General features: G+C 36.8%; 1 protein-coding gene across 6 annotated transcripts in view; it reads right to left on the bottom strand.

Annotated features, from left to right (window-relative positions):
- Positions 1 to 20,430, bottom strand: part of TRPS1 (transcriptional repressor GATA binding 1) — a 283,229-nt gene extending 262,799 nt beyond the window's left edge. For 2 of the 6 annotated variants that reach the window (XM_075920198.2, XM_075920202.2), the window contains exon 1: positions 19,922 to 20,429. Coding sequence is in view for 1 of the 6 variants with exons in the window: in XM_006130792.5 (XP_006130854.2) it covers positions 19,156 to 19,165 (10 nt within the window). In the remaining 5 variants the exon portion in view is untranslated. Of the gene's footprint in view, positions 1 to 9,172; positions 10,184 to 19,155; positions 19,637 to 19,921 lie in introns of those variants that run through there. The other 4 variants (XM_075920201.2, XM_006130792.5, XM_006130790.5 and 1 more) reach the window with 4 other exon arrangements.
- Positions 20,431 to 21,384: the final 954 nt, after the last annotated feature.

Raw genomic sequence — 21,384 nt, 5'->3', positions numbered from 1 at the left:
ACTCACAATTTGTATAAAGCAGACATTAAAAACATGACTCACAGCAGTAAAACCAAACTCATTAATGAACATTCTAAAATACAGGGACATTATTCATCTTTGGGAGCACACATATTATGTACTACAAAATACAAACTCTCAAAATCATAATACATTACAGTATATGTTTATATAGCACACTTTATTCAGAAGGATACCAAAGTACTTTGCAAGACTATGTAGAGCTTCCAGTTCAACCCACCAATGAAATACAGCCATCTCTGAGGCCTGAAATGAAGTATGGGGTATTACTGAGAAGTTAAAAACAGTAGAATTGCACATATTTCCTCCAAGGAAATATAATGGCTAAAATAGAAGAGGTGAGCTTAATATACTGCCTCACAAATCTCATCTTCACTAAGTGTACACACCCAACTCTCATTAACTGTAATAAGAGCAACAAAATCCTATTACAGCAGAGTAGAGGAGTAGCTTGTGCTGAGCTCAGAGGGAGGAGAAACAGAAGCAAGTTCTTCCCATTTTTCCTGGTAGCCTTGAACCTCCCCATTTCACCCACCTTCCCCTCTTTCATTGACTTTCACAGTTCAGTTATAAGTGTCAGTTTTAGCATATTTGTCCTGTAAAACCAAATAAGCACAAGGAAACATCTTCCACATTTAAAGTTGTGAGAACAAACAAATCTGCATCACTGCATATTGATACAACTTCACTATTCCTGAAATAAATTCGGACTTTAATTGTCCAACAAATGAAACCTAGAGACATGTTGCTTGTGCATACCTTGAAGAAGGTGATTTACACATGGGTAATGACTTAAGCAGTTAAACATTAGAGAGAAAACCTGAATGTGAGCTGCATCTGATAGCAGAGTGAAACCACTATTCTTGCTGTGTCAAGTATAGCCACATCATCCAACAGTTGCAATTGTAGACTGTAAGTCAGGACTCCTGTGTTCTATTGCCCATCCCCTTTGTCACTGACTGTGTGAAAGCTGCAACAGGTTACTGAGACAAAAGTTTAGCCAGGTAAATCTACCTCTAGACCTCTAAACAAATGGCCTAATTTTCAAAGGTGCTTAGAACAGATAGCTCCCAGTGTAGTCACCATTCCCCCTGTAGGGTTTCACTCTATGCTCTTGCAGACATGACTGCATTTTTATGACCTTTGGGTGTTAGCTTTTTGGGGTAGGAATTCTCATTTCCTTATTGTAATAGCCTCTTCCAGACTGGGGTTGCTGCAGCTACAATATTACAAATAATACATTAATGTGTTTGCAAATCACTGATGAATGGGGCTATTTATTTATTTATTATTAAATTATGACAGAAACTAAAGATCACTTTTTTCAAGTGAACTTTTTTAAATGCTTATTTTAAATAAACTTGTCAGACCTCAAATGAACAAAAATACTCAGATGAAACAATTGTGTTGATAAAATGTTTGGCAGTGTCTGCTCTCTCTGCATTTTTTTTAGTGGTTCTTATTGATTTATACATTATTCTCATGCTCTTACTAACTTCATTACTGCTTTGATAATTACAAGATAATTAAATACAAGACAGAACATGTATCATGCTGAGGAGTTATTCAGTGAGTGCATTGTTGTGAGGCACAATGCAGAAAGTAGAATCCTTTCTATCTCCCAGGGAGCGGCGATATATCACTTTAATAGCCACAAAAGGAACCATTTTAGGGCTCATCCAGAGGCCTAGCTGGGCCCCATGAAAACGAGGACGAAACTCTAAGTGTAAGGTCTAGCTGAGTGATTGCACTGCTTAGGCCTTCAGGGAAGCCAATAAGGCACTTTCTGGCACACACAGAACAGCACCAAAGAGCACAGAGAGACTTCTGATCTCGTGGCCACAATGAGAGAAGGCTGGTTTGTGAAAGCTGAAGCATTTCTCCTAAGGCAACCTGAGCGGAGTCACTGGGAGCTGTGTCTCTGTGTGTGGCGAAGGGGTGGAGGGAATGTATGTGGGCAGTGGTGCTGAGAATGCTCCAAACGCCTGACCTCAGCATCCAAAGGAATACTACCAACACCCACTTCTACTTCAACAGCAAGAACAGCCCATAAACCCCTGCAGAGAGTTTGCCAGGCAGTGTAGCAGAAAAGGAAGCAAAGTGTGAGCCAAACATTAAGAAACTGAAACACCCAGTGTTGGTAGAAATTTGTCTGCATGTAACACAAATTATTCATTTCGATATTGTCATTGTTAATAAAACCTGACCACATTTTGGGCTCATCTACATTGGCCCCTTTTCCAAAAGGGGCATGCTAATTTCACAGATCGTAATAGGGAAATCCGCAGGGGATTTAAATATCCCCCGCGGCATTTAAATAAAAATGTCCGCTGCTTTTTTCCAGCTTTTAGAAAAGCCGGAAAAGAGCGTCTACACTGGCCCCGATCCTCCGGAAAAAATCCCTTTTCCGGAGGATCTCTTATTCCTACTTCAAAGTACTTCAAAGTAGGAATAAGAGATCCTCCGGAAAAGGGATTTTTTCCGGAGGATCGGGGCCAGTGTAGACGCTCTTTTCCGGCTTTTCTAAAAGCCGGAAAAAAGCGGCGGACATTTTTATTTAAATGCCGCGGGGGATATTTAAATCCCCCGCGGATTTCCCTATTACGACCTGTGAAATTAGCATGTCCCTTTCGGAAAAGGGGCCAATGAAGATGTAGCCTTTTTGTTCAAAACAAATGAATACATGTTAAATTCAATTCACTATGAAAAATAAAGAATACTTTAAACTGAAGACCACCAGTTTTCAAACATGGCCATATGAGTCCAAGTAGCTCGTGTAAAATATAGTAATTACATATTTAAATCACTTTTTAAAAAAACCATGCCAAAATCTTTCTTGCTCATTAAAAGCTTGAGTTGGTAGAAACTCTTTTCAGCCTTTTAGATCAACTAAGCCCTGTGAGGCCATGAGTACTGGCAGAACCATCTGCAAATTTGGCTGATTCAGAAGGATTTAAACAACAGTAAAAAAATAACTCTTTCAGCTTCCCATATCTAGGAATTATGGAGCTGTACGAAGACTGTTTATGAGGAGCTGGAGGAAAAAAGGAAAATTCTTTAAGCGGATTTCCATACCTCTCCAAGGGTGCACTCTGCTAGTCCCAGTTCTAGATAAAGACTGCTCCATTTCCCATAGAAGCTTCACAGCCTGCAGGACTTCCTACAGCTCTGACAATGGAGGAACTATTCATCTCCATAAACTGCTACTGAGAAGGAGACCAGATCCTTTGGTTTACCTAAAGGACTTATACTCCACCACTCCAGAGTCCAGATACTGGCAGGGATTGCTGAAGAGATGATAGCTGGCATTGGCAGATCCCAGGAATGCCCATAGGAGGGTTGTATAATACCTAAATCAGCATTACAGAGCCTCTATCAAGGGACTCGTACCCCTTCAAACTGGGAGCTACCTCCATAATTATGTAGCCAAGGAAACTCACAAGTTACGTCTACACTAGCATGATTTTCCGAAAATGCTTTTAACGGAAAAGTTTTCCGTTAAAAGCATTTTCGGAAAAGCACGTCTAGATCGGCAGGATGCTTTTCTGCAAAAGCACTTTTTGCGGAAAAGCATCCGTGGCCAATCTAGACAAGGTTTTCCGCAAAAAAAGCCCCGATCGCCATTTTCATGATCGGGGCTTTTTTGCGGAAAACACTACTGTGATGTTTACACTGGCCCTTTTGCGCAAAAGTCTTTCGGAAAAAGACTTTTGCCCAAACGGGAGCAGCATAGTATTTCCGGAAAAGCACTGACAATCTTACATGAGATCGCAAGCAAGTTTTTACATGAGATCGCAAGCAAGCAAAAACAGCTGGCAAGTTTTTCCGCAAAATCTATTGATTTTGCAGAAAAACTTGCCAGTCTAGACACAGCCACAAAGTTTCTGTGGGTCAACAGCCACATAAGATGGCTTTAGCAGATTTAGACCATACATCTGAAAGTGTTCCAGGATCCAGAACAAGAAACTGAACCTCAGCTCAAGTGGGCATTCAGCAACCCATATTTAGAAATATGCTACCACGAACGTGTGTATACAAATACAAGAGTACACCTCATGTGGCAATCCCTGCCCAAGTGGCATACTTGAACTCAGGTCTGGGAGCCTTGTTGCTGTGGGGGGAAAATAAATAAGCCTGTTGCTGTAGCTTTGACATTGTCGGATGTCTCATGGAAGTGATGGGTTACTATCATCCCAAGCTGAGTAGAGTTGCCATTAAATTCTCCTTGAGCCAACCCGCTGATTTAAATCCCACTTTCCCTGTATGTCCACTGGAATGTTAAGACTGAACTTGAAAATGAAACCCTTCTTGCTCAAACAGGAAAGGGAATTTAAAGGATCGACCACATTTGTAAAAGACTGCATAATGACGTATTGCTGAATGCTATGTAAATATGACCCTGAAATTTAGGATTGCAATATGCATTCTTATAGATATAAATTACAGTGAAACAATAAGTGTAGTATATTCAGTAAGTTATGGAATAAACAAGTAGATTTCCATGAGAGAGCATAAGGGAAAACTAGTATGGTGATATGGGACCAAAAACTCTTAATAGTGTATTTTCAATTTTTTTATATAGCACCCCAAGTGGTTTAAGTTAGTAAACAGCATACATGGTTCATTATAGAGCAATCATGATTTTCATGTGTAATGTAAATGCACCTAAAGATAAATTATGTCCCTAGTGACTCTTCCATACAATGCACAGAATTGTAACTTTTGCCATATATACTATATCTCACATAGCGTTTTTTTCTTTATTGTAAAAAGTGCCCACATGAAGAACTGCACTTATGAGTTGAAATTAACCATCTGGCATAAAAATAAAATAAAATAATAAGCTAAAAAGCACAGTTTTAAAAATTGTAGAAAAGCCTGAACATTCTAATGAAAACTAATCTGAACTTTTAGGCAAAACTCCTCATAATATAAAGCGTAATATAAAAATGTTACTCTCTTTGCATTCCAATTGAATTGTGCTGAGATAATCAATTTCAACACTTTTTTAAAAAGTAACAGCATTTTATAAAAGATATTTTTTCATATTAAATGTGTTAAAATATCCTAAAAATCACTGGATTCTATATAATTTGTGGCCCTAAAAAGCTTTGTGAAATTATAAGAATAATTGTTTTTTAAAAAAACTAAAGTCCTTCTCACAGAGGTTTTGATTTTGTGTCTTCCATGGCAAAGTTCTATGAAAGTGTGGCAAGAGAAAATGTTGAGCATTTTTTGTTGCCTTGTTTATTTTCAAAAGCAAGAACTGGCTGGCCTGTAATTCTTCCATATCAGATAGAATGCTGTATTGCAAAGGAGAAGCTTTTGCACACTTTCAGTGTCTTTTGGAACATCTCTAACATTTAGTGGATGCACTGAATTCCGATTTAGTAGTACTTAAAGAAGCCACTCTGATAATGTGTCAGAAATAGAAATAATTAGACTAGTATAGTCTGGGAACACATATTTAAGGACCCAAAGTTTTCTATGGCAATTAAAAGAAACAAAAAACAAACAAACTGAACAAAACAGCATTTTATAATGTGTCTGCCAAATCTACCAAATGGCTATGAAATCCATCAATCAATCAATCAATCAATCAATCACACTGCAATTAAAGAATGCTTTGGATAATTCAAGAAAGTAAAAGATAGAGAGCATGCTTCTAATAATAAATGCAAGAACCAGATATAATGAAGTATCTTCAGTTCTTTACAAAGCAAAAAAATCTTAAAAGGTACAAACTTTGAATTGAAAACTTTGCATTGAAAAGCCAAAAACAACTTTAGGCACTTAACCATGAAACTGTCAGTTCTCTTTGCCTGACAATAAAGCATCTCAAAAATAAACATTAACTTCTGTGTTTTTTCTATATATGTATTCCATCATGCAAATATGATAATCAAACATTTATTAAGGAAGCCATACTGAGATATTTCATACATAATTTTTCCTAATTTTTAGATTAGATGTTAAAGAATTGCCTCTCCTCATTTCATTTCCAGTTCTAACATGACATTTCAAGTTAATACTAAAACTCGCAAATGACAAGCTGAAAATTATACAGCATCTTCCTAATAAACAAAGACTCAGAACAATGTCTCGTCAATGAGAACTATGGGATTGAAAAAAGTTTACTACTCAAATGAAGAAAAATTCGGCAATCTTTGCTTGGGCAACAGTGCCAATGAAGCAAATGGGAGTTCTGCCCAATTAAAAACTGCAAAGATTCAGACTTCATCATCACTGTGGAAAACATAATTTTAAACAAAGCATAGGAATTTATGAGAATTTCTCAGGTTAATTTTTTTTAAATTACTAGTTCAAAGGATTAATAGTTTATCCAATTGTATCCTTTCCTCAAGTTTTGGAGTTGCCAGACGTATATTTAAATATATTTTCCATTGGAATAAATTAACAGCAAGAATTTCAAGTGCTATTCATGGTCAAATGCAGTGGAGGTAAAATCATATTATGGAGTTTGCTTAGAGCACCGGGTAACTAAAAATGGGTTAACTTTTTGCCAGGAATATGTCACAGCAAAAGCTTAGAGTCTGCTCTAAATTATACACAACTTTACTTCATTCCATTCACTACTTACGAGTTTCTTCACAAAAACAGAATTGCAGCAATCTCCTTGACAGCAAATAATAATCAGGAAATATTACTTAGAGTACTCATATGTGCCCCACTGTCCCCTCTTCCCACCACTCCCTGCCAAATAAAAGCATACCCCACACTTTGTGAAATATAAGAAATAAAAGAAGAAAATTGGTAGTGAAATCCTGTAGCTGGTGGGGTTTTCTTGTCTGAAAGGGGAAATTCTTAATTCCAAACTGCTCCAGACACTGAAGGATTAGATCCTAACTAGGGGAAACTCAGGAAAACAGTAGAAAACATTGCATAGTAATCCACAGGAACTTTGGTCCCACTGTAATTTTTTCTATAGCATCCTATCATAAATGTCATTTTAACATCCATAATCTCAACTTCTATATCAGACTTCTTCCTCTAGGGTTTAGGATTTTCAAAGGAAAACCAGTTTATTTTAAGGCACAAGTCAAGTCACTCAATTCTATTCCAGAATGGAAGCAGCAGAGTAGCATACTGAAAACTATTGTATAGTGTAGAGTGCTGCACAGAGCTATAGCTGACGAGTGCAATTTTTATGGCAGTTCTACTACGGTAAGGTTTCATTTGAAATTCCTTATGACATAACAAAGGAAGTCACAGTTTGCTGGAGAGCAAAAATAAATAAGTAAAAAGGTATGCCATACAGTTTATGTTATGTCATAATGGATTTCTTTATATCCTAGTTCCCTTTCTATTCAGATGTATGTCTTCTGGACAATACCGTCTAAAAATCCAAAAAGGTAAAGCGTGTTTAACCACGAGTCTCCTTTCACCCGCTAAAATAAATTCCGCAGCTGCCACTATCTTATTCTTTTTACTTTATTTTTAAGTTCTTTCCCACTGACAAGCAACTGCTGTTAAACTACATTTTTTAAACTTTTTTTTTTTAATTTCAGTAGTTTAAATTACATTTAGAGGTAAATTTCACAGTACTATATAGTTCAGGTCAGCCAACAGGTTGTTTTGGTTAATCAAGATACTCACATACACAAGTTACTATTGTTTTCAGACATAAAACTCTAAGAAATTACTAAAGAGTGGTAGAAAACTAAACAGGAAATTTAAAGTTCTGAACAATTCATTTTAACTGCCCCTTAGCTAATGCAGTATTACAATGAACCTCTTATGAAAGTTCATATGACACTGCTATGAACACCAAATGAATCTGTAGCACCGGGACACTTAAGGTCTAATAAATCTTACTTTCCATTGGTTTTAAAATCACAGAAAACAATATTTCGAGTTCAAATTCTATATATCATACGTAGCAGCATATCTAACTGCTACCGCCTGAGACCTGCTATTTGTGAAAAATATTTTCCAGAATGTACTCAAGTTCGATTGGTTGTAAAAACTCTTCTTATATAATCCAAAAAAAAGAACACATTTCCACTCTCAAATTGATCTTTCTTGGATGTCTCCAAAACACTTTAGAAAGACTATAAATGCAAAAAAAAAAAAAAGTAATTTATTAGCACTACCTAGTACTATAGTGAAGAACATGAAAATGATAATCTATTCCAATAAACAAGCAAAGCAAAAAGCCCACATATTTCCAGGATATTGTGCACAACAATAATAATACATGTGCACTTCAAATGGGGCAATGTCACCTTAAAAAAAATTACACTTCGGTCTGATTTTGTTTTTCTTCTGTTGTTACAAATACAGACAATTGCTACAATTTCAGAGATTAGAGAAATAAATATAGACTGTTTTGCAGTGTTTTCAATTTGATTATATTAATACCAAACACATACTTTGTCTACTATTTCTCCTGACCTGTCATACAAATTGGATGCAAGCAGTATTCAATGGGACTCTGTGAGGGAATAAGGGTCCGCTCACATGAATTAAGTTTTAGGGTCAAAGATTTAGTCACTTTCCACCGTTGCTTGGATGAACTTTTCAAGCAGAAGTTGGAGACATGAAATAAAATAAAATGTGATTGAAAGACCCCAACAATTAGCAGGAAAGGCTCAGCAACAGGTGTAATAGGCAAATATTATTTTTTCCAACCCATATTTGACAGAGTAGGTTTACAATTAACAGTGTCTCTTTAAAAATGATGAGCCCAATTCTGCCAACACTAAAGATTGATCTTTAATTATGATCTACTGAAGCACTGCTGTGGGTAGTCAAGTCAAAATACATTATGGGACCTTGCTATTTAGCGGTTAGCGATATCAATGAGACCACTTATAATAGCAAGCTTTGTAATGAAAAGAAAGAATTTGCAAGATTGAGCCCTAAGTGGTGGTGTTCAAAAACTCTAATTTAATTAATGTAATCCCTTGCTCAGAGGGTCAGATTCAGTCCTCACTGAAATCAACATCAGTTTTCCCACTAGCTTCTATGGGAGCAGGAGCAGGAGCAGGCTCATCAGGAGAGAATGTTTTTATCCTTTGCATTAGTTAAATCCCTGCAATTTTCTGACCAAAACAGGTTAGATTCACTGTTATGAAATCATTCATTTACATTGAGAAAGTCAAACCAAAACAAACACCAAAACCATTACCCTTTTTCTTTCTCATTAGCAGAGTTGGTGCTGTAAACAACTTAATAGTAGTGAATCAAAATGGACTCTTGCCTAGATTTCTAAACTTTTCCAGAGCTCATAATACCCTGCATTTGATGACATCACAAACCCAACCACAAGTAAAAGTTGGTTTTCAATGTGTTCTACTTTTCCCTCATTAGCCTCGATGTCAGAATGGGACTCGGAACCCGAGTCAGAACGTTCATTAAGTCACAGTCAAAGCTGTAAATGCGGAAAAGGCTCAGAAACAACAGAACAAACCCTGGTGTTTTATATAAATTATGCAACACAGACTGATTTTAATTTAAAAAGGTATGTTTTGTGTGTTTGTATAAGACAGGGCAGAGGGACACTAGAGAGAAAGATGCAATTGGAGAGGCATGGTAACAGAGAAGGGGGGTGGACAGCATACCTCACATACAGAGGGTGCGTCTACACTGCACCCATCGCTCAAAATAAGCTACACAATTTGAAGTACGCAAATTGCATAGCTTATTTTGAGTGTATTTTGAAATATTGCGCTATTCCAAAACATCTCCTAATCCTCATGGAACAAGGTTTACAGGGAATAGCGAGCATAGTATATTTCGAAAGCTATTTCGAAATAATGGGCTTGTTTAAAAGACATGGAATAGCTATTTTGGGAAACATCCTGAAATAGCACCGCTATCTAGTTGCACCCACTATGGCAAATCTCCTAGATAAAAGCGGATAGTGCATGATCATCTCTGACTAGATGTAAAGCATACAGCATTGCACACCAGTTCATCCTTAAGTCTTACCTTATGTTTTACTTTTCTATGAGATTTTTGAATTGTTCTCTGCTCAGGAAAGACAAGGGTCAGCACTCTTAACTGGTACTAGAATGTTTATTCTCAGTATAGTTTGGCTGCTACTAGTTTAGCTTTATTTGGAGGAAACATGTTATTTAATTTTATTTATCTTAGATTATAAACACACACAGATACATGCATGCACAAAAAGATACAGATGCCCACTCCAAATTTTTGGTTATGTGGGAGTTGGGTGTTTGTAACAAGATTCATATATGGCATGACTCAGACATTTATTGTTGATACTTTTCATCTAACATTTTTTCCCTCATAGCAGGAAATGCTACAAAATTACTTATGTTCCTGAAATATGCTCAAACACCATCTATAGGATTAAATTAATCCTTTATATTAAACTGTTTGTGACACATGCAGTATGCAAACTATAGGTTATTATTAATAACCTTATACAAACAGTATAAATTCCCTATCAGTAAAAACTGAAAAGCGACTAATTAGATGTCATGAATTTTGGCTCTCTGTAGGTCTCCACAGGAAAACTACTGTGCATAAGGTATACTAGTACTTGGATACCTAAGAGACTATTTCTTTCCTTATGCACCATTGTGTCATCATCAGAAATTTTATGTGGTGCTTCTACTAACAACCCCAAGATCTGAATTTGTTTGGTGACAAGCTATACAGAATGGAGGTCATTCAGCTCTGGAATTCACTTCTTCCCTTTATCTAAAAGAGCCACAGACTATGCATTATTACTGTGGCCATGTTGGTCGCAGGAGCTTAAGACACAAGGTGGATGAGATAATATCTTTTATTGGACCAAATTCTGTGGGTGGAAGAGACAAACTTTTGATCTTACAAAGAGCTATGGTTGTCAACTCTGACTGAAGCTATTCGGGGAGACTTTTTTCTGCCAACGTGACATATCATTTTCTTTAAACATTCCTATTAAAATCTCCAGGATTGCTTTCAGTGGTCACCAGGAGATTGATGCTGATTCTGGGATGCTCCCGGAGAGTCCTGGAGGGTTGGCAGTCCTACAAAGAGCTCCTTTTCAGGTCAGAGATGGTTGACTCTCCAAGGGAAAGCTATTTTCACAGGCTTTTACCTGAGGAGGCTGGGACAGGGCATGTTTGATGTATTTTATGTATTTGGTGGGAGGACAGAGCATTCAAGTCTATTTAAATCTGACAATGGTCAGCACGCTATGCATTTTGTTTCTAAATCATGTTGCTGCAGCCATAGAAAGTCCAACTGGTGTATTCAATTAAATCTCAAAATGGGAAAATAAATAGGAAATACAAACTACTTTAGGAAATACAGATTAAAAGTTGTAAAGGAAAAGTATACTTTATTAACGCAATTAAGGAAGCAACTTTTCATCTTCGTATAAACTTTTGGATGATCTTCCACAATCTAATTCGGCTTTATGGATTTAGGCAGATACCAAATTATCATGCTTTGTGATATATACTTCAGTAGTATTAGTATAAGCATTTTAAACAGCATCACATTTTGGTGATTTGAGAAATATTCTATCTAAGAAAAACTGTTTCAGTCTTATTAACACAGCTTCAAAAAATAAAAGGGTCTGTGCACAGCATTTTAAAATGGTATTTAAAAATCATCAAATAATTCAATGGTTCTTAATATAATAAATTAAAAATACTATTTTAAAAATAATCCTGGCAAAAATATTGATACTTCAAAGAGCAGTTTGCTAGGGGGAGGGAGGAAGGACACTTTTTTATTTAAATTAACTGCTTATAGATTTATTTATTTTTGGTAGAAGCCAAGCAGTTCATTTACTTTTCTATTCTAAGTTTAAATATGCACTTCAGACTTCGTAAAGTAGGTCAGGAATACCCAAAGGATACACATTTGAAAGCTACAGATAGCAGAGCACACTATTTTGGGCTTTGTATATATACACACACATACATTATATATAATATAAATGGATAGAGCCAGTGATTTAAACATATATATTACATCTATTCTGTGTGTTTCAAGCATATTCAGATATTTACACTGTTAGATCAGCTCTCATTTTAGAGCTATGCTAGTGCCAACTGCCAAAAAAAGTACACAAATCAAAAATATGTTACCTCTGTTCAAACAATACTGCTGTTCATTATATAATAGAAACTGTCATACTTAATCTCCGAGGAACCCAGAACTGGTAGATTCTTGGACCAGAGGTGGCTTAAAATGGTTTGAGGCAAAACTGCAGCATATTTTTCTAGTAAATCTTGTAGGGGAACATAAGCACAATTGATGGCGTTTTGCATCATCTTCCATAGCTTTTTTTCAGCTACTCTAGTGAACCAAAAATACCAGCAATTAAAAAACAAATGAAGATACGAACTCACCATACTGCAATTCTTTTTATAAAAACATGCAATAGTTTTAAAGAATTTCATTTCCCCCTATTTTGAAAGAGACAAATTGCAACCTCATTAAATGTATGATGTGCAAAAAAAAAAAAAACCAAAAAAAAAAAAAAAAACACACCCTACAAACTTGTAGGAAAGCTTCAAAATTCAAAATAAACCAAGATATGCTAAAACTACAAACTAACACTGAGAAACAAATGTCATGGAACTAAAATTTTCCTTGGTAGTTTTTTCCCCTATATAATAATGCAGGCAAGCACAAAGATATAGACTGGAGTATTTTTTTATTTACCACTGGCATAAAGAAAAGTGATAACCAATTAGATAAAGTAACAAACTCTTATCAAATGATTGGTTCAAAAGTTAGATTTTTATTTTTCATGATATTACATGAAAAACCAATGCTCTAAGTAAATTTCACTTATTGGACCGAATCTATTATATACAATGCTAGGACTTTTTGAATACTTTTTGAATAAGATTTCCACTAATGAAAAAGAATGTAAAATTATCTGATTTCATCTCTGATTCCATAAAATATTCAGTAATCAGTCACTCACACAAGGAAAAGCCAATCTTGCAGCCCTTACTGAGGCGAAAGTCCCACTGACGTCAATGCGTATTTTTCATGAGTGAGAACTGCAGGATCAGACCCAAAATGTGCTTATACAGACATAAACCTACTACAACAAATAGAATTTTAGATGAAGTATTAAGACTAAAGCAAACACGTCTGGGGCTTAAACCCCAGAGAGGATATACATTTAAAGTGTTCACTGAATTATAGCTCGCTACATTGGGTGGGGTACCCTGCTGCTGGGTGGAGTGTCTCCCCTAAAGGAAGGAAAAATTGGCACAAACTGACTTGGTCTTTGAAAGATTCACCTACTTGCCAATTTATGAAGTCGTACTGACGTCAACTTCACCAAGGAGTCTGTTGCCTAACAGAACACTTTACCGTAGAAAGTTCTGCTTGTGTGCAAAAGCCCAGCAAGAGGTGGAAAGGTAATAAAGGAAATGTCAAAAAAAAAACCTGTAAAACATCCGTAATCTATTACAGGCCATTAAAAAGGAGACACATAGGTAGTAAAACCATTTCTTCCTATTATCTTTTTTATATTTGTAAGACAAGAAGCTTTAACTAAATAGTTACAGATTAGTAGAGATGATTACAAAAACATATCTTTAAAAAATTGTGTGTTGATTTTAAAATGGAATGGGGAGGAATGCTAAAGGAGATACTATATGCTCTTCCCTTCTGCAATGGGCAACTGTTATCATGCCAATATGACCTTCTCTAGCAGGTGTAAAATGTTCCTTTACATTATTAAAATAAATATGCAGTGATCGGTCACCACAGATGTGTTTAGCATATTAATCCCATCTAAACCAAAACAAATCACTTCTCCAAAAGGAAAAAAGGATAACGCATCTCAAAATGCCCATGGGAAAAGAAAAAAAATTAAAGAAAACTGTTTAAGTTACCGTAACCTGAAATGCACCAGCCATCACAAAGAGCAATTGGAGAAATCCAGCAGAGCTCAGCAGGAAAGATTTTTAATAACAGATTGAAAAACAAGAATAAAAATAACTGCATCAACAGGGCCTTTCTTCTTCAGGCCACAAGCCCGTTTTTACTTGAATTTGAAAAAAAAAAAGTCAGTTTGGCCACTAAAACCAATCCAGAACATTATTAAAAGTTAAAAGCTACCAATTACTTCTGTCTGTTCTTTTAAAGCAACGTTTGGCATTACGTCAGTTGGTTTAAAGAAAACAAGAATGAGAGAGAGAGAGAAACAGAGAGAGAGAGAGAAAGGAGAGAAAGTTTCCTGCTTGTATAAATTAAACCACCAAGAAAGGTGTCTAGCCACTAGTAAAGCATTTATTGCAGGTTTTAAGGGGCTAGTAACATTTCAAAAAAAATATTTTTTATGAAATAACTTTAGGAGAAAAATGATTGAGCTGAAAATTGAAAAAATATACATTTACAAGAAATCATGTTTACATCAACAAAAGCTTAGGAATCAGAAAATGACTTTTAATAAGACTGAACTTGATCATTCAAAATTTAGGCATGGATCATTTCAGTTTAATTTTTCCACTCCTCCAACTTGAGTATGGGAAAGTTCTACAAAAATTAATGGGATGGCACCCAGAGAGATAGACCAAAATGTCCTATTGACATTATTTTTCCAAGCTAAAGAATTCTACAGGTTTCTTAATTAGTCTATAGAGTTTTACAGCAGGGATATAATTCTCTACTAAGCACTTAAGGATAGTGATAAAAATGATAGAAAGATTAACATTTTTTCCAATTTAATAGGTCTTTTCCATCAATTATGCTATTATATATTAAAAAGAACTTTTAGGGAACCAAAAATGGACAGATCGATAGCACAGAAAATACGTAAAACAAAGAATATTAAGCAAAGTTTCATGCACACTACTCTGGCCAATTCACCTGAGAACTTTCATATCCCTTTTGATGCCAAACCAGGGCCTACACATTATATGGAACAGTGTTCAGTTATGAGATGGTTCTCTGATGAGATTAAATGACTACTAGTGACTGAGTTGAAACCAACATATTTATAGCCACCATTGCCCTGCATCTAATGAAAGCCTTGGTCTGCAGGATTGAAAACGTAGAACTTTATAGCATCTTTTTAAATGGTCATTTCTTACGATCTGGGCAATAATACAACTTAGATATTCATTCAATTTTGATGGCCCCTTTATTGATTAAGGTCAATGCACTATCTACAAATTAATGCTAAAAACAATCTGAAATGGGGTGTTACATGTCCTGCTCTTGTAAATTTTTATCAAATAATTTTGTAATGCTACCGTAATCCTCTGTGCCATCTGATTTCACTCGTCTTTTTTTATTAGAAAAAAAAGTAAAAAAACAGTGCTTATAAAGATCTTTTGTTGCAAGTCTTTTTTTCATACACTGATCTAAGCGGAACGTATCTTTACAGTAAAAAGATCTTCTCTTTGGGTGCAGATTTATCAAAAGTCAAATCATATCCTTACTATCCCAATATTTGATAATACTAAACAAAATGGTCATTCTCCTCCTTCCTTAGGAGCATAGGAAAAGGCATGCTTATATACCTTATAAGAGACAAAAATAGGAAGACATGGACCAAATATGCAGTAATTAATATCTCAAAAGGTCAAAACGCAGTAGTATTTATACAACAGAACAGTGCAGAATATGCAGGTTTAAATATTAATCATCAATATCTCCTTGTTACCTGAGAACTTTACAATGTGTCAAAACCAAAAAGACAATCCTGTGAAATGTTTACTCTTTCGCTTCACATCTGTTGTACCTGACTGGTTTTATCCGTTATATTTTGACTTGTGCAGTGTAATACTTCTTACAGAAATCCCTGAGTTTGTAAGTTATTAAGGCTGCCAAAAACAGATCCAGACTACCTCAGTAGTTGCGTTGAGGAAACTAAATTAAGCAAGGGCAAACACCAACTGGGAAAGTTGTCAGTTTATTGAATGAATGGCTTCATTTTACACATCAGTAGCATATCTTCATCAGAATATATTTCGGTTTAAGGCCAATACTTTTATGACAAGGCGATAGTTTGTTTTAACTGAAACAGTTTTTTTAATGTAAGTAATTTCCCTTTTACTTTCCGCTATCAAAAAGGACTGTTAGATTCCCAACCTGTCTTGTTCAAAAATATTTAACCATAATTTTTCTCACATTGTTATATTTGGGGATACTCACAAACCTTTACTAGAGAGATACTGACATTGTGACTACAACTAAGATCTGATATTTCCATTTAAATTATTATATTAAAATATTGTCAGGTGTCCATGCACATCTTCAAGTTCAGAACAAAGGTTGTCAGAGAAAGAGCAACTTTTTAAAAATACTCAACCTATATTTGTAATTAAAGTTCTGATTTTTTTTAAAAAAAGTGTGATTACTATTCAAAAAACTTTTTCACACACCTGTAACTTAAAAAAAGTCTTTGTACCTTCAAAACAATTGCTCAACAAAGTACTATTAGTGTTAATTCACATTAACAGACAATAATTATTCAGTGTTTGAACAATGCTTTGAAAATATGAAAGACTAAGTGCCAAGCAAAGTTAAAAATGTAATGTTGAAATAGTAAAATTTAACAAATAGCCACTACATATATGCAGAATCAGAACTCTGCAGAAATTTTTTTACCGTGCTTTGATTAATGCATAATATATAAATATATTATTCTTCACACACATTCCGTAGCACACAATAGAAGAGTGTGCTATGAATGTTTATTAAGAATGATATATAAAATGTGTCAGAAAAAAATCCTATCTACAAGACTCCATGTAATAATATAGAATGTGCTGTGTTAATGGGAAACACATAAGTTAGCCCAAAAGTCTTTGAAAAAACCATTCTATAGTGTAGATCATGAATAAGTTATAAAAAAATCAAAGGAAATCTTCGCTTACTTGTACATACATTATCAAGACCCAAAAGACTTAGATCTCAGAGCTTGTCAATGACACTTTAAATTTTCCTTTAATATCGTCAAAATAAAGTTAAAAAATAAACCACATACAGGCATAAAAAAGTCTCCAGATAATATTCAAAGTCTGAGTAAGAGGAACCTAAGCAAAGCAAAAAAAAAATAATAATAAAGGAAAATTAAAGCTGATGAAACTTGGTCCTAAGCACACTTTGTTTTGTGTCTCTATACACAAGCAGTTTCAGTGAAATTATTCTATGCCATATGAACTCTAATATTCAGACACAGGATGGATTATGAACCAAAAGTTCTTTTTATATCTGACTTTCCTCAATCTTGAAAATGTAAGGCAGAGTCTTGATGTCATATGTTTTAGGGGCTGGTTGTAAAATACTGGTGCTCTAATGTAGTAGAACATCGGTGATTCAATGTGACTTACTCAATGATCTATAGGTTATCAAAAATACGTATATCTTTATCTTTTTAAAATAGTGTTGTCTTTGCTTTTTCTACCTTTTTAAAGAAAGAAGTGTTCTCTTATTTGGATTAATTATATTATTAACAACCTTTCACTCAGTAGTTAAAAAAAATCTTTCAAAGTGTTGATATCATTTCCAGACTGTCTTGTCAGCATCACAATTTACAGGAAATAGTTGATGTTCTCAAACAAGCTCTGTATTTACTCATAGAGCTACAGTACGTTATAAAAATCCTCACTCTTTTGGAGTTTGTTTGTTGTTTTGTTTTTTTAAATGTCACTTTGGTGGAATATCTGAGAAAGCTCTCTAACCCAATGTACATACTTATGAACATGACGAAAACACTGACTACAACTCAGAAAGATTACTGTAACTTTTATTCACATTTTGTCCACGTCAGGAACTGGCTCTTACCACTAACTTTCCTTCACTGCCCCTTGTATTTTTAACTCTGGCAGTCTCTTCTAAATGATCAACTTTTCCTAAAATCAACAGCAAAGTAACATGATGCCACCAAGACTCATAGGTTTTAGCGCAGCTGAAGAAGACAGCTAAAATGGCAAAGGACTTCATACTTTTACTAAACCCGATGAAATAACAACCAGGTTGTTACTAACAAGTAGTATCTACAATGTGTGTGGGGTACAAACTACAAAAATTGCTTACAGTCCATGCCCCAAAGAGCTTACAGTCTTTATATTTAAAAAGTATTTTCCTCCCACACTTGCTCTGCTTTTTCCTCCCTTGCATTATTTAATTCTTCTACCAGATAGTAAATTTGCACTTGTGAAGGGAGAAGAGGATGGAATTAAGAGATGACTTCACTTTCATAATTCATTCCCACTTTTTGCATTGCACCATGCCTTCCATACACTTCAGAGATTTGACATTTATGGATGGAGAATGTCTAATTCCTTTTAAGTTAATGGGCCACTCTATTCCTTCAAAAATAGCTTACGAGAGTCCTGGAACATTAAAATTCATTTTTTCATTTGTAATAAAGACAAATAGCTAAAACATATCAAAATGTCAAATCAAGGAGCTACTTAATGAGCGGCTCAAGTCCCAAAACAAATCTACTCTGAAAAATAGCTCGCAGTGCTGCTGGAGTCCCACAAGTTTGTGGGTCTTTCTGGAGAGTCAGTTTTGATTGCCAGACCTTTCCCTGGATCCACTTCCCATACCCAGTGATCACAGTCAGGAATCAGGCAAAGAAATGCACAGAGAGACAGAAAGAGAGAGAGAGAGAGAAAGGTTGTTTGCACAGCCCACCAAACGCTATTAGGCCACCTTCCCTCACCCTGGAGCTTTTAACGAAGCCACAAATTCCACACACACACACACACACACACACACACATAAACACTCATCAATACCACCATCACCACTACCACCACACATTCCGCCCCAGAACTATCAGGAAGTCTCCCTATATCCCCAGAACTTTCAACAACAACAAAATGTCACACAGATCCCAAATGGAGAAAGCAGGGTTTTAAAAAAAGTGAGACACTAGACAAAGTTCTAGCAACCCTGGCAGTGCAGAGCGTGGGGACTCAACTCTGAAAGTACAACTTTGCCTTTAAGAGGAAAAAGTTTTACGTCTCTCTCTGTACTCTCTGATTTCCTTTAAAATGCACACACACACACACAGACACACACACACACACACACACACACACCAGCATGTCGCCTATTCCCCTGGTGTGACCGGGTGCGCAGCCCCCTCGACTCATGCACACCCGTAACCTCCCCTGGTGGATCCCCAAGACAAATACAAAAAGTTTGCCCCAAACTTACTACTCTTCATGATGGTCTCTCTGTGCCCCGCTTGTCATGATTCCCATTAAAACTTCCAGCAGCAGCAAGCAGCAGCAGCAGCCAGCACAGTGCGACTGCGGCGCATCGGATGCAAAATCTCTTTGCTCTTCTTCTACTTCCAGCCCCCCTCCCCCCCCCGATGGTGGGGAATGAACAATCAGAGCGATAAGAAGTAGCTAGACAGAGGGGAGGTGGCGAAGGGAGATACCAGCCCGGGAACTGCTCCCCACCCCTTCTATGGGTAAATAGAAGGCGAGAGTCTTAAACCAGAGATGGGGGTTGTTTGCCCTGCTCGCTTCGCTGGCTGAACTTGACCCTCCTCCTAAGTCCAGAGGGGCTACTGCAGTTTTGAAGTCGCCAGTTTCCAGCGATCACACATGGCTTTGACCCACCAAAAGAGGGAGGAAAAAAATGCACCCAAACCCCCCACCAGCAGCAGCCTGTGAAATCCGAGAAGCCCTCGTTTCCCTCTGATTTTTACCCCCCCCCCCCTGGATGTGTGTGTGCGCGCAAAGAAACTCACTTTTAAATCCCCCCGCCGCCCCCCCCCCCGCCTTCCCATTTCACACACACAAGCACTTAGCATACAGAACAACACACTTACTACATACGCAATATCAACAGACGGAGCAGGAAGGAGCCCCCCCCCCCCCCCCCAACGCCATACACTTTTTTGGCTGATCCCCCCCCCCATTCCCCGATCTCTTCTTCCCACCCACCCTCCGAGCCCTCCCTCCCCCCTTACCTGTTGATTAATCGACAATAATAATCTCAGCAGCCTGAAAGATGGTGGAGCTGTGGTTTGAGCCATGAACCGTCTTCTGTTGTTTGCAGAGTTGATCTTGGATTATTTGGGGGGAGAATGGGGGGGAAAGAAAGAGAGAGGGGGGGAAAGGTTCTCCTGCCTTTCCCCCTCTCCCCCTTACCTCCCCCCCCCCTTTATAGGGAGAGAGAGAGAGAGAGAGAAAGGGAAAGAGAGCAGGGACCTGGATGTGCCTGGTGTGTTTATAAAAAAGGAGAGAGAGAGAGAGAGAGAGAAGAGGAGGAGAGCCTGGATCTAGTGAAACAACAAGCCCCCAAAGGAGGCGGCTTTAGATTGCAGAGAGATCAGCTCTTTATCAGAAATGTTATCGCTTGTCAGGACCTCAGTCTCCGAGCATTACGTCAGTTTCAAGACACCAACACTATTAATATCAAAGGAGCCTTAGCAGAGAAAAGCGCCACCCCAGACTGAGAGCCCTTAAAGAGACAGTACAGGAGTCCCCACAGAGCTGCTGTGTTCAGCCTCCTCCTCCTCCGGCCAGGCAGCAGCTACCACTGGGGAATAGGCTGCTTTGGAATAGACCAAGTCATTCACAACTTTTTTTTTTAAGTAAATGACATTAACGTTTATGCAGGATGCTCTGGCGTAGGGGAGCATCCCTGAGGAATGGACCTTGCCGGACTGATCATTACATCCTTGGGAAAGTGTGAGAGGGGAAGAGACTCTGATTGTGCTGATTTTCAATAGCTATTATTGATTAATAATTGTTTGTTAAATGCTGCTGGTCTTTGCTCAGCTTTTCTAAAATTGCACACGATTTTTGCCTGGATGTGCTATTGGAAAGGCGACTGCAGCTACCTTTTCCTTGTATTTTGATCCAGGACAAAAGGGACAGAAAAACAACTGGAACTTTTTCCAAGTTCGGGAATGGGGGGCAATAGTAGGAAGCAGGATAGTGCAATGCCCTGGTCTGCTCATTTAGTGGGTTCAGTTTCCAACAACAGCCTTAATTAATATTATTATTTTCTTTGTGAAGAACTGACAATACCACCCTGTCCAAGGCACAAAATACATAGTCAATGCCCCCCCCCCCCCCCAGGATCTTACAATCTAAATAACACAAACACAAAGTAGACAGGATTTGCGAGAAGTCTAGACTCATTTATTATTGTTACAGTATCATTATTTCTCAGTTTTCAAATTAATACAATTTATTGTTAGTTCTCTGTTCTACCACAGGACAATCCCAATCCTCTTTTCAGAAATTTCTTTATACTTTTCTGTGTCTATACAGAATCTTTTTTAAAGATCAGATTTTTCCTCTACCATGAATTGCCAGAACTCTACATATAAATGTTTAAAAAAAAGTTTAAGGAAAAGCAATGTATATAGCTCCTGGGAAAGGATTTTAATCCCCAAGTAGAGTAAGTGTTAAAAACTATATA

This window comes from Pelodiscus sinensis, chromosome 2, assembly GCF_052426305.1.
Source record: "Pelodiscus sinensis isolate ZL-2025 chromosome 2, ASM5242630v1, whole genome shotgun sequence".
In the NCBI taxonomy this organism is placed as follows: Eukaryota; Metazoa; Chordata; order Testudines; family Trionychidae; genus Pelodiscus; species Pelodiscus sinensis.
Note: the sequence above shows the minus strand (reverse complement) of the source record. Positions and strands in the feature narration are given on the sequence as shown.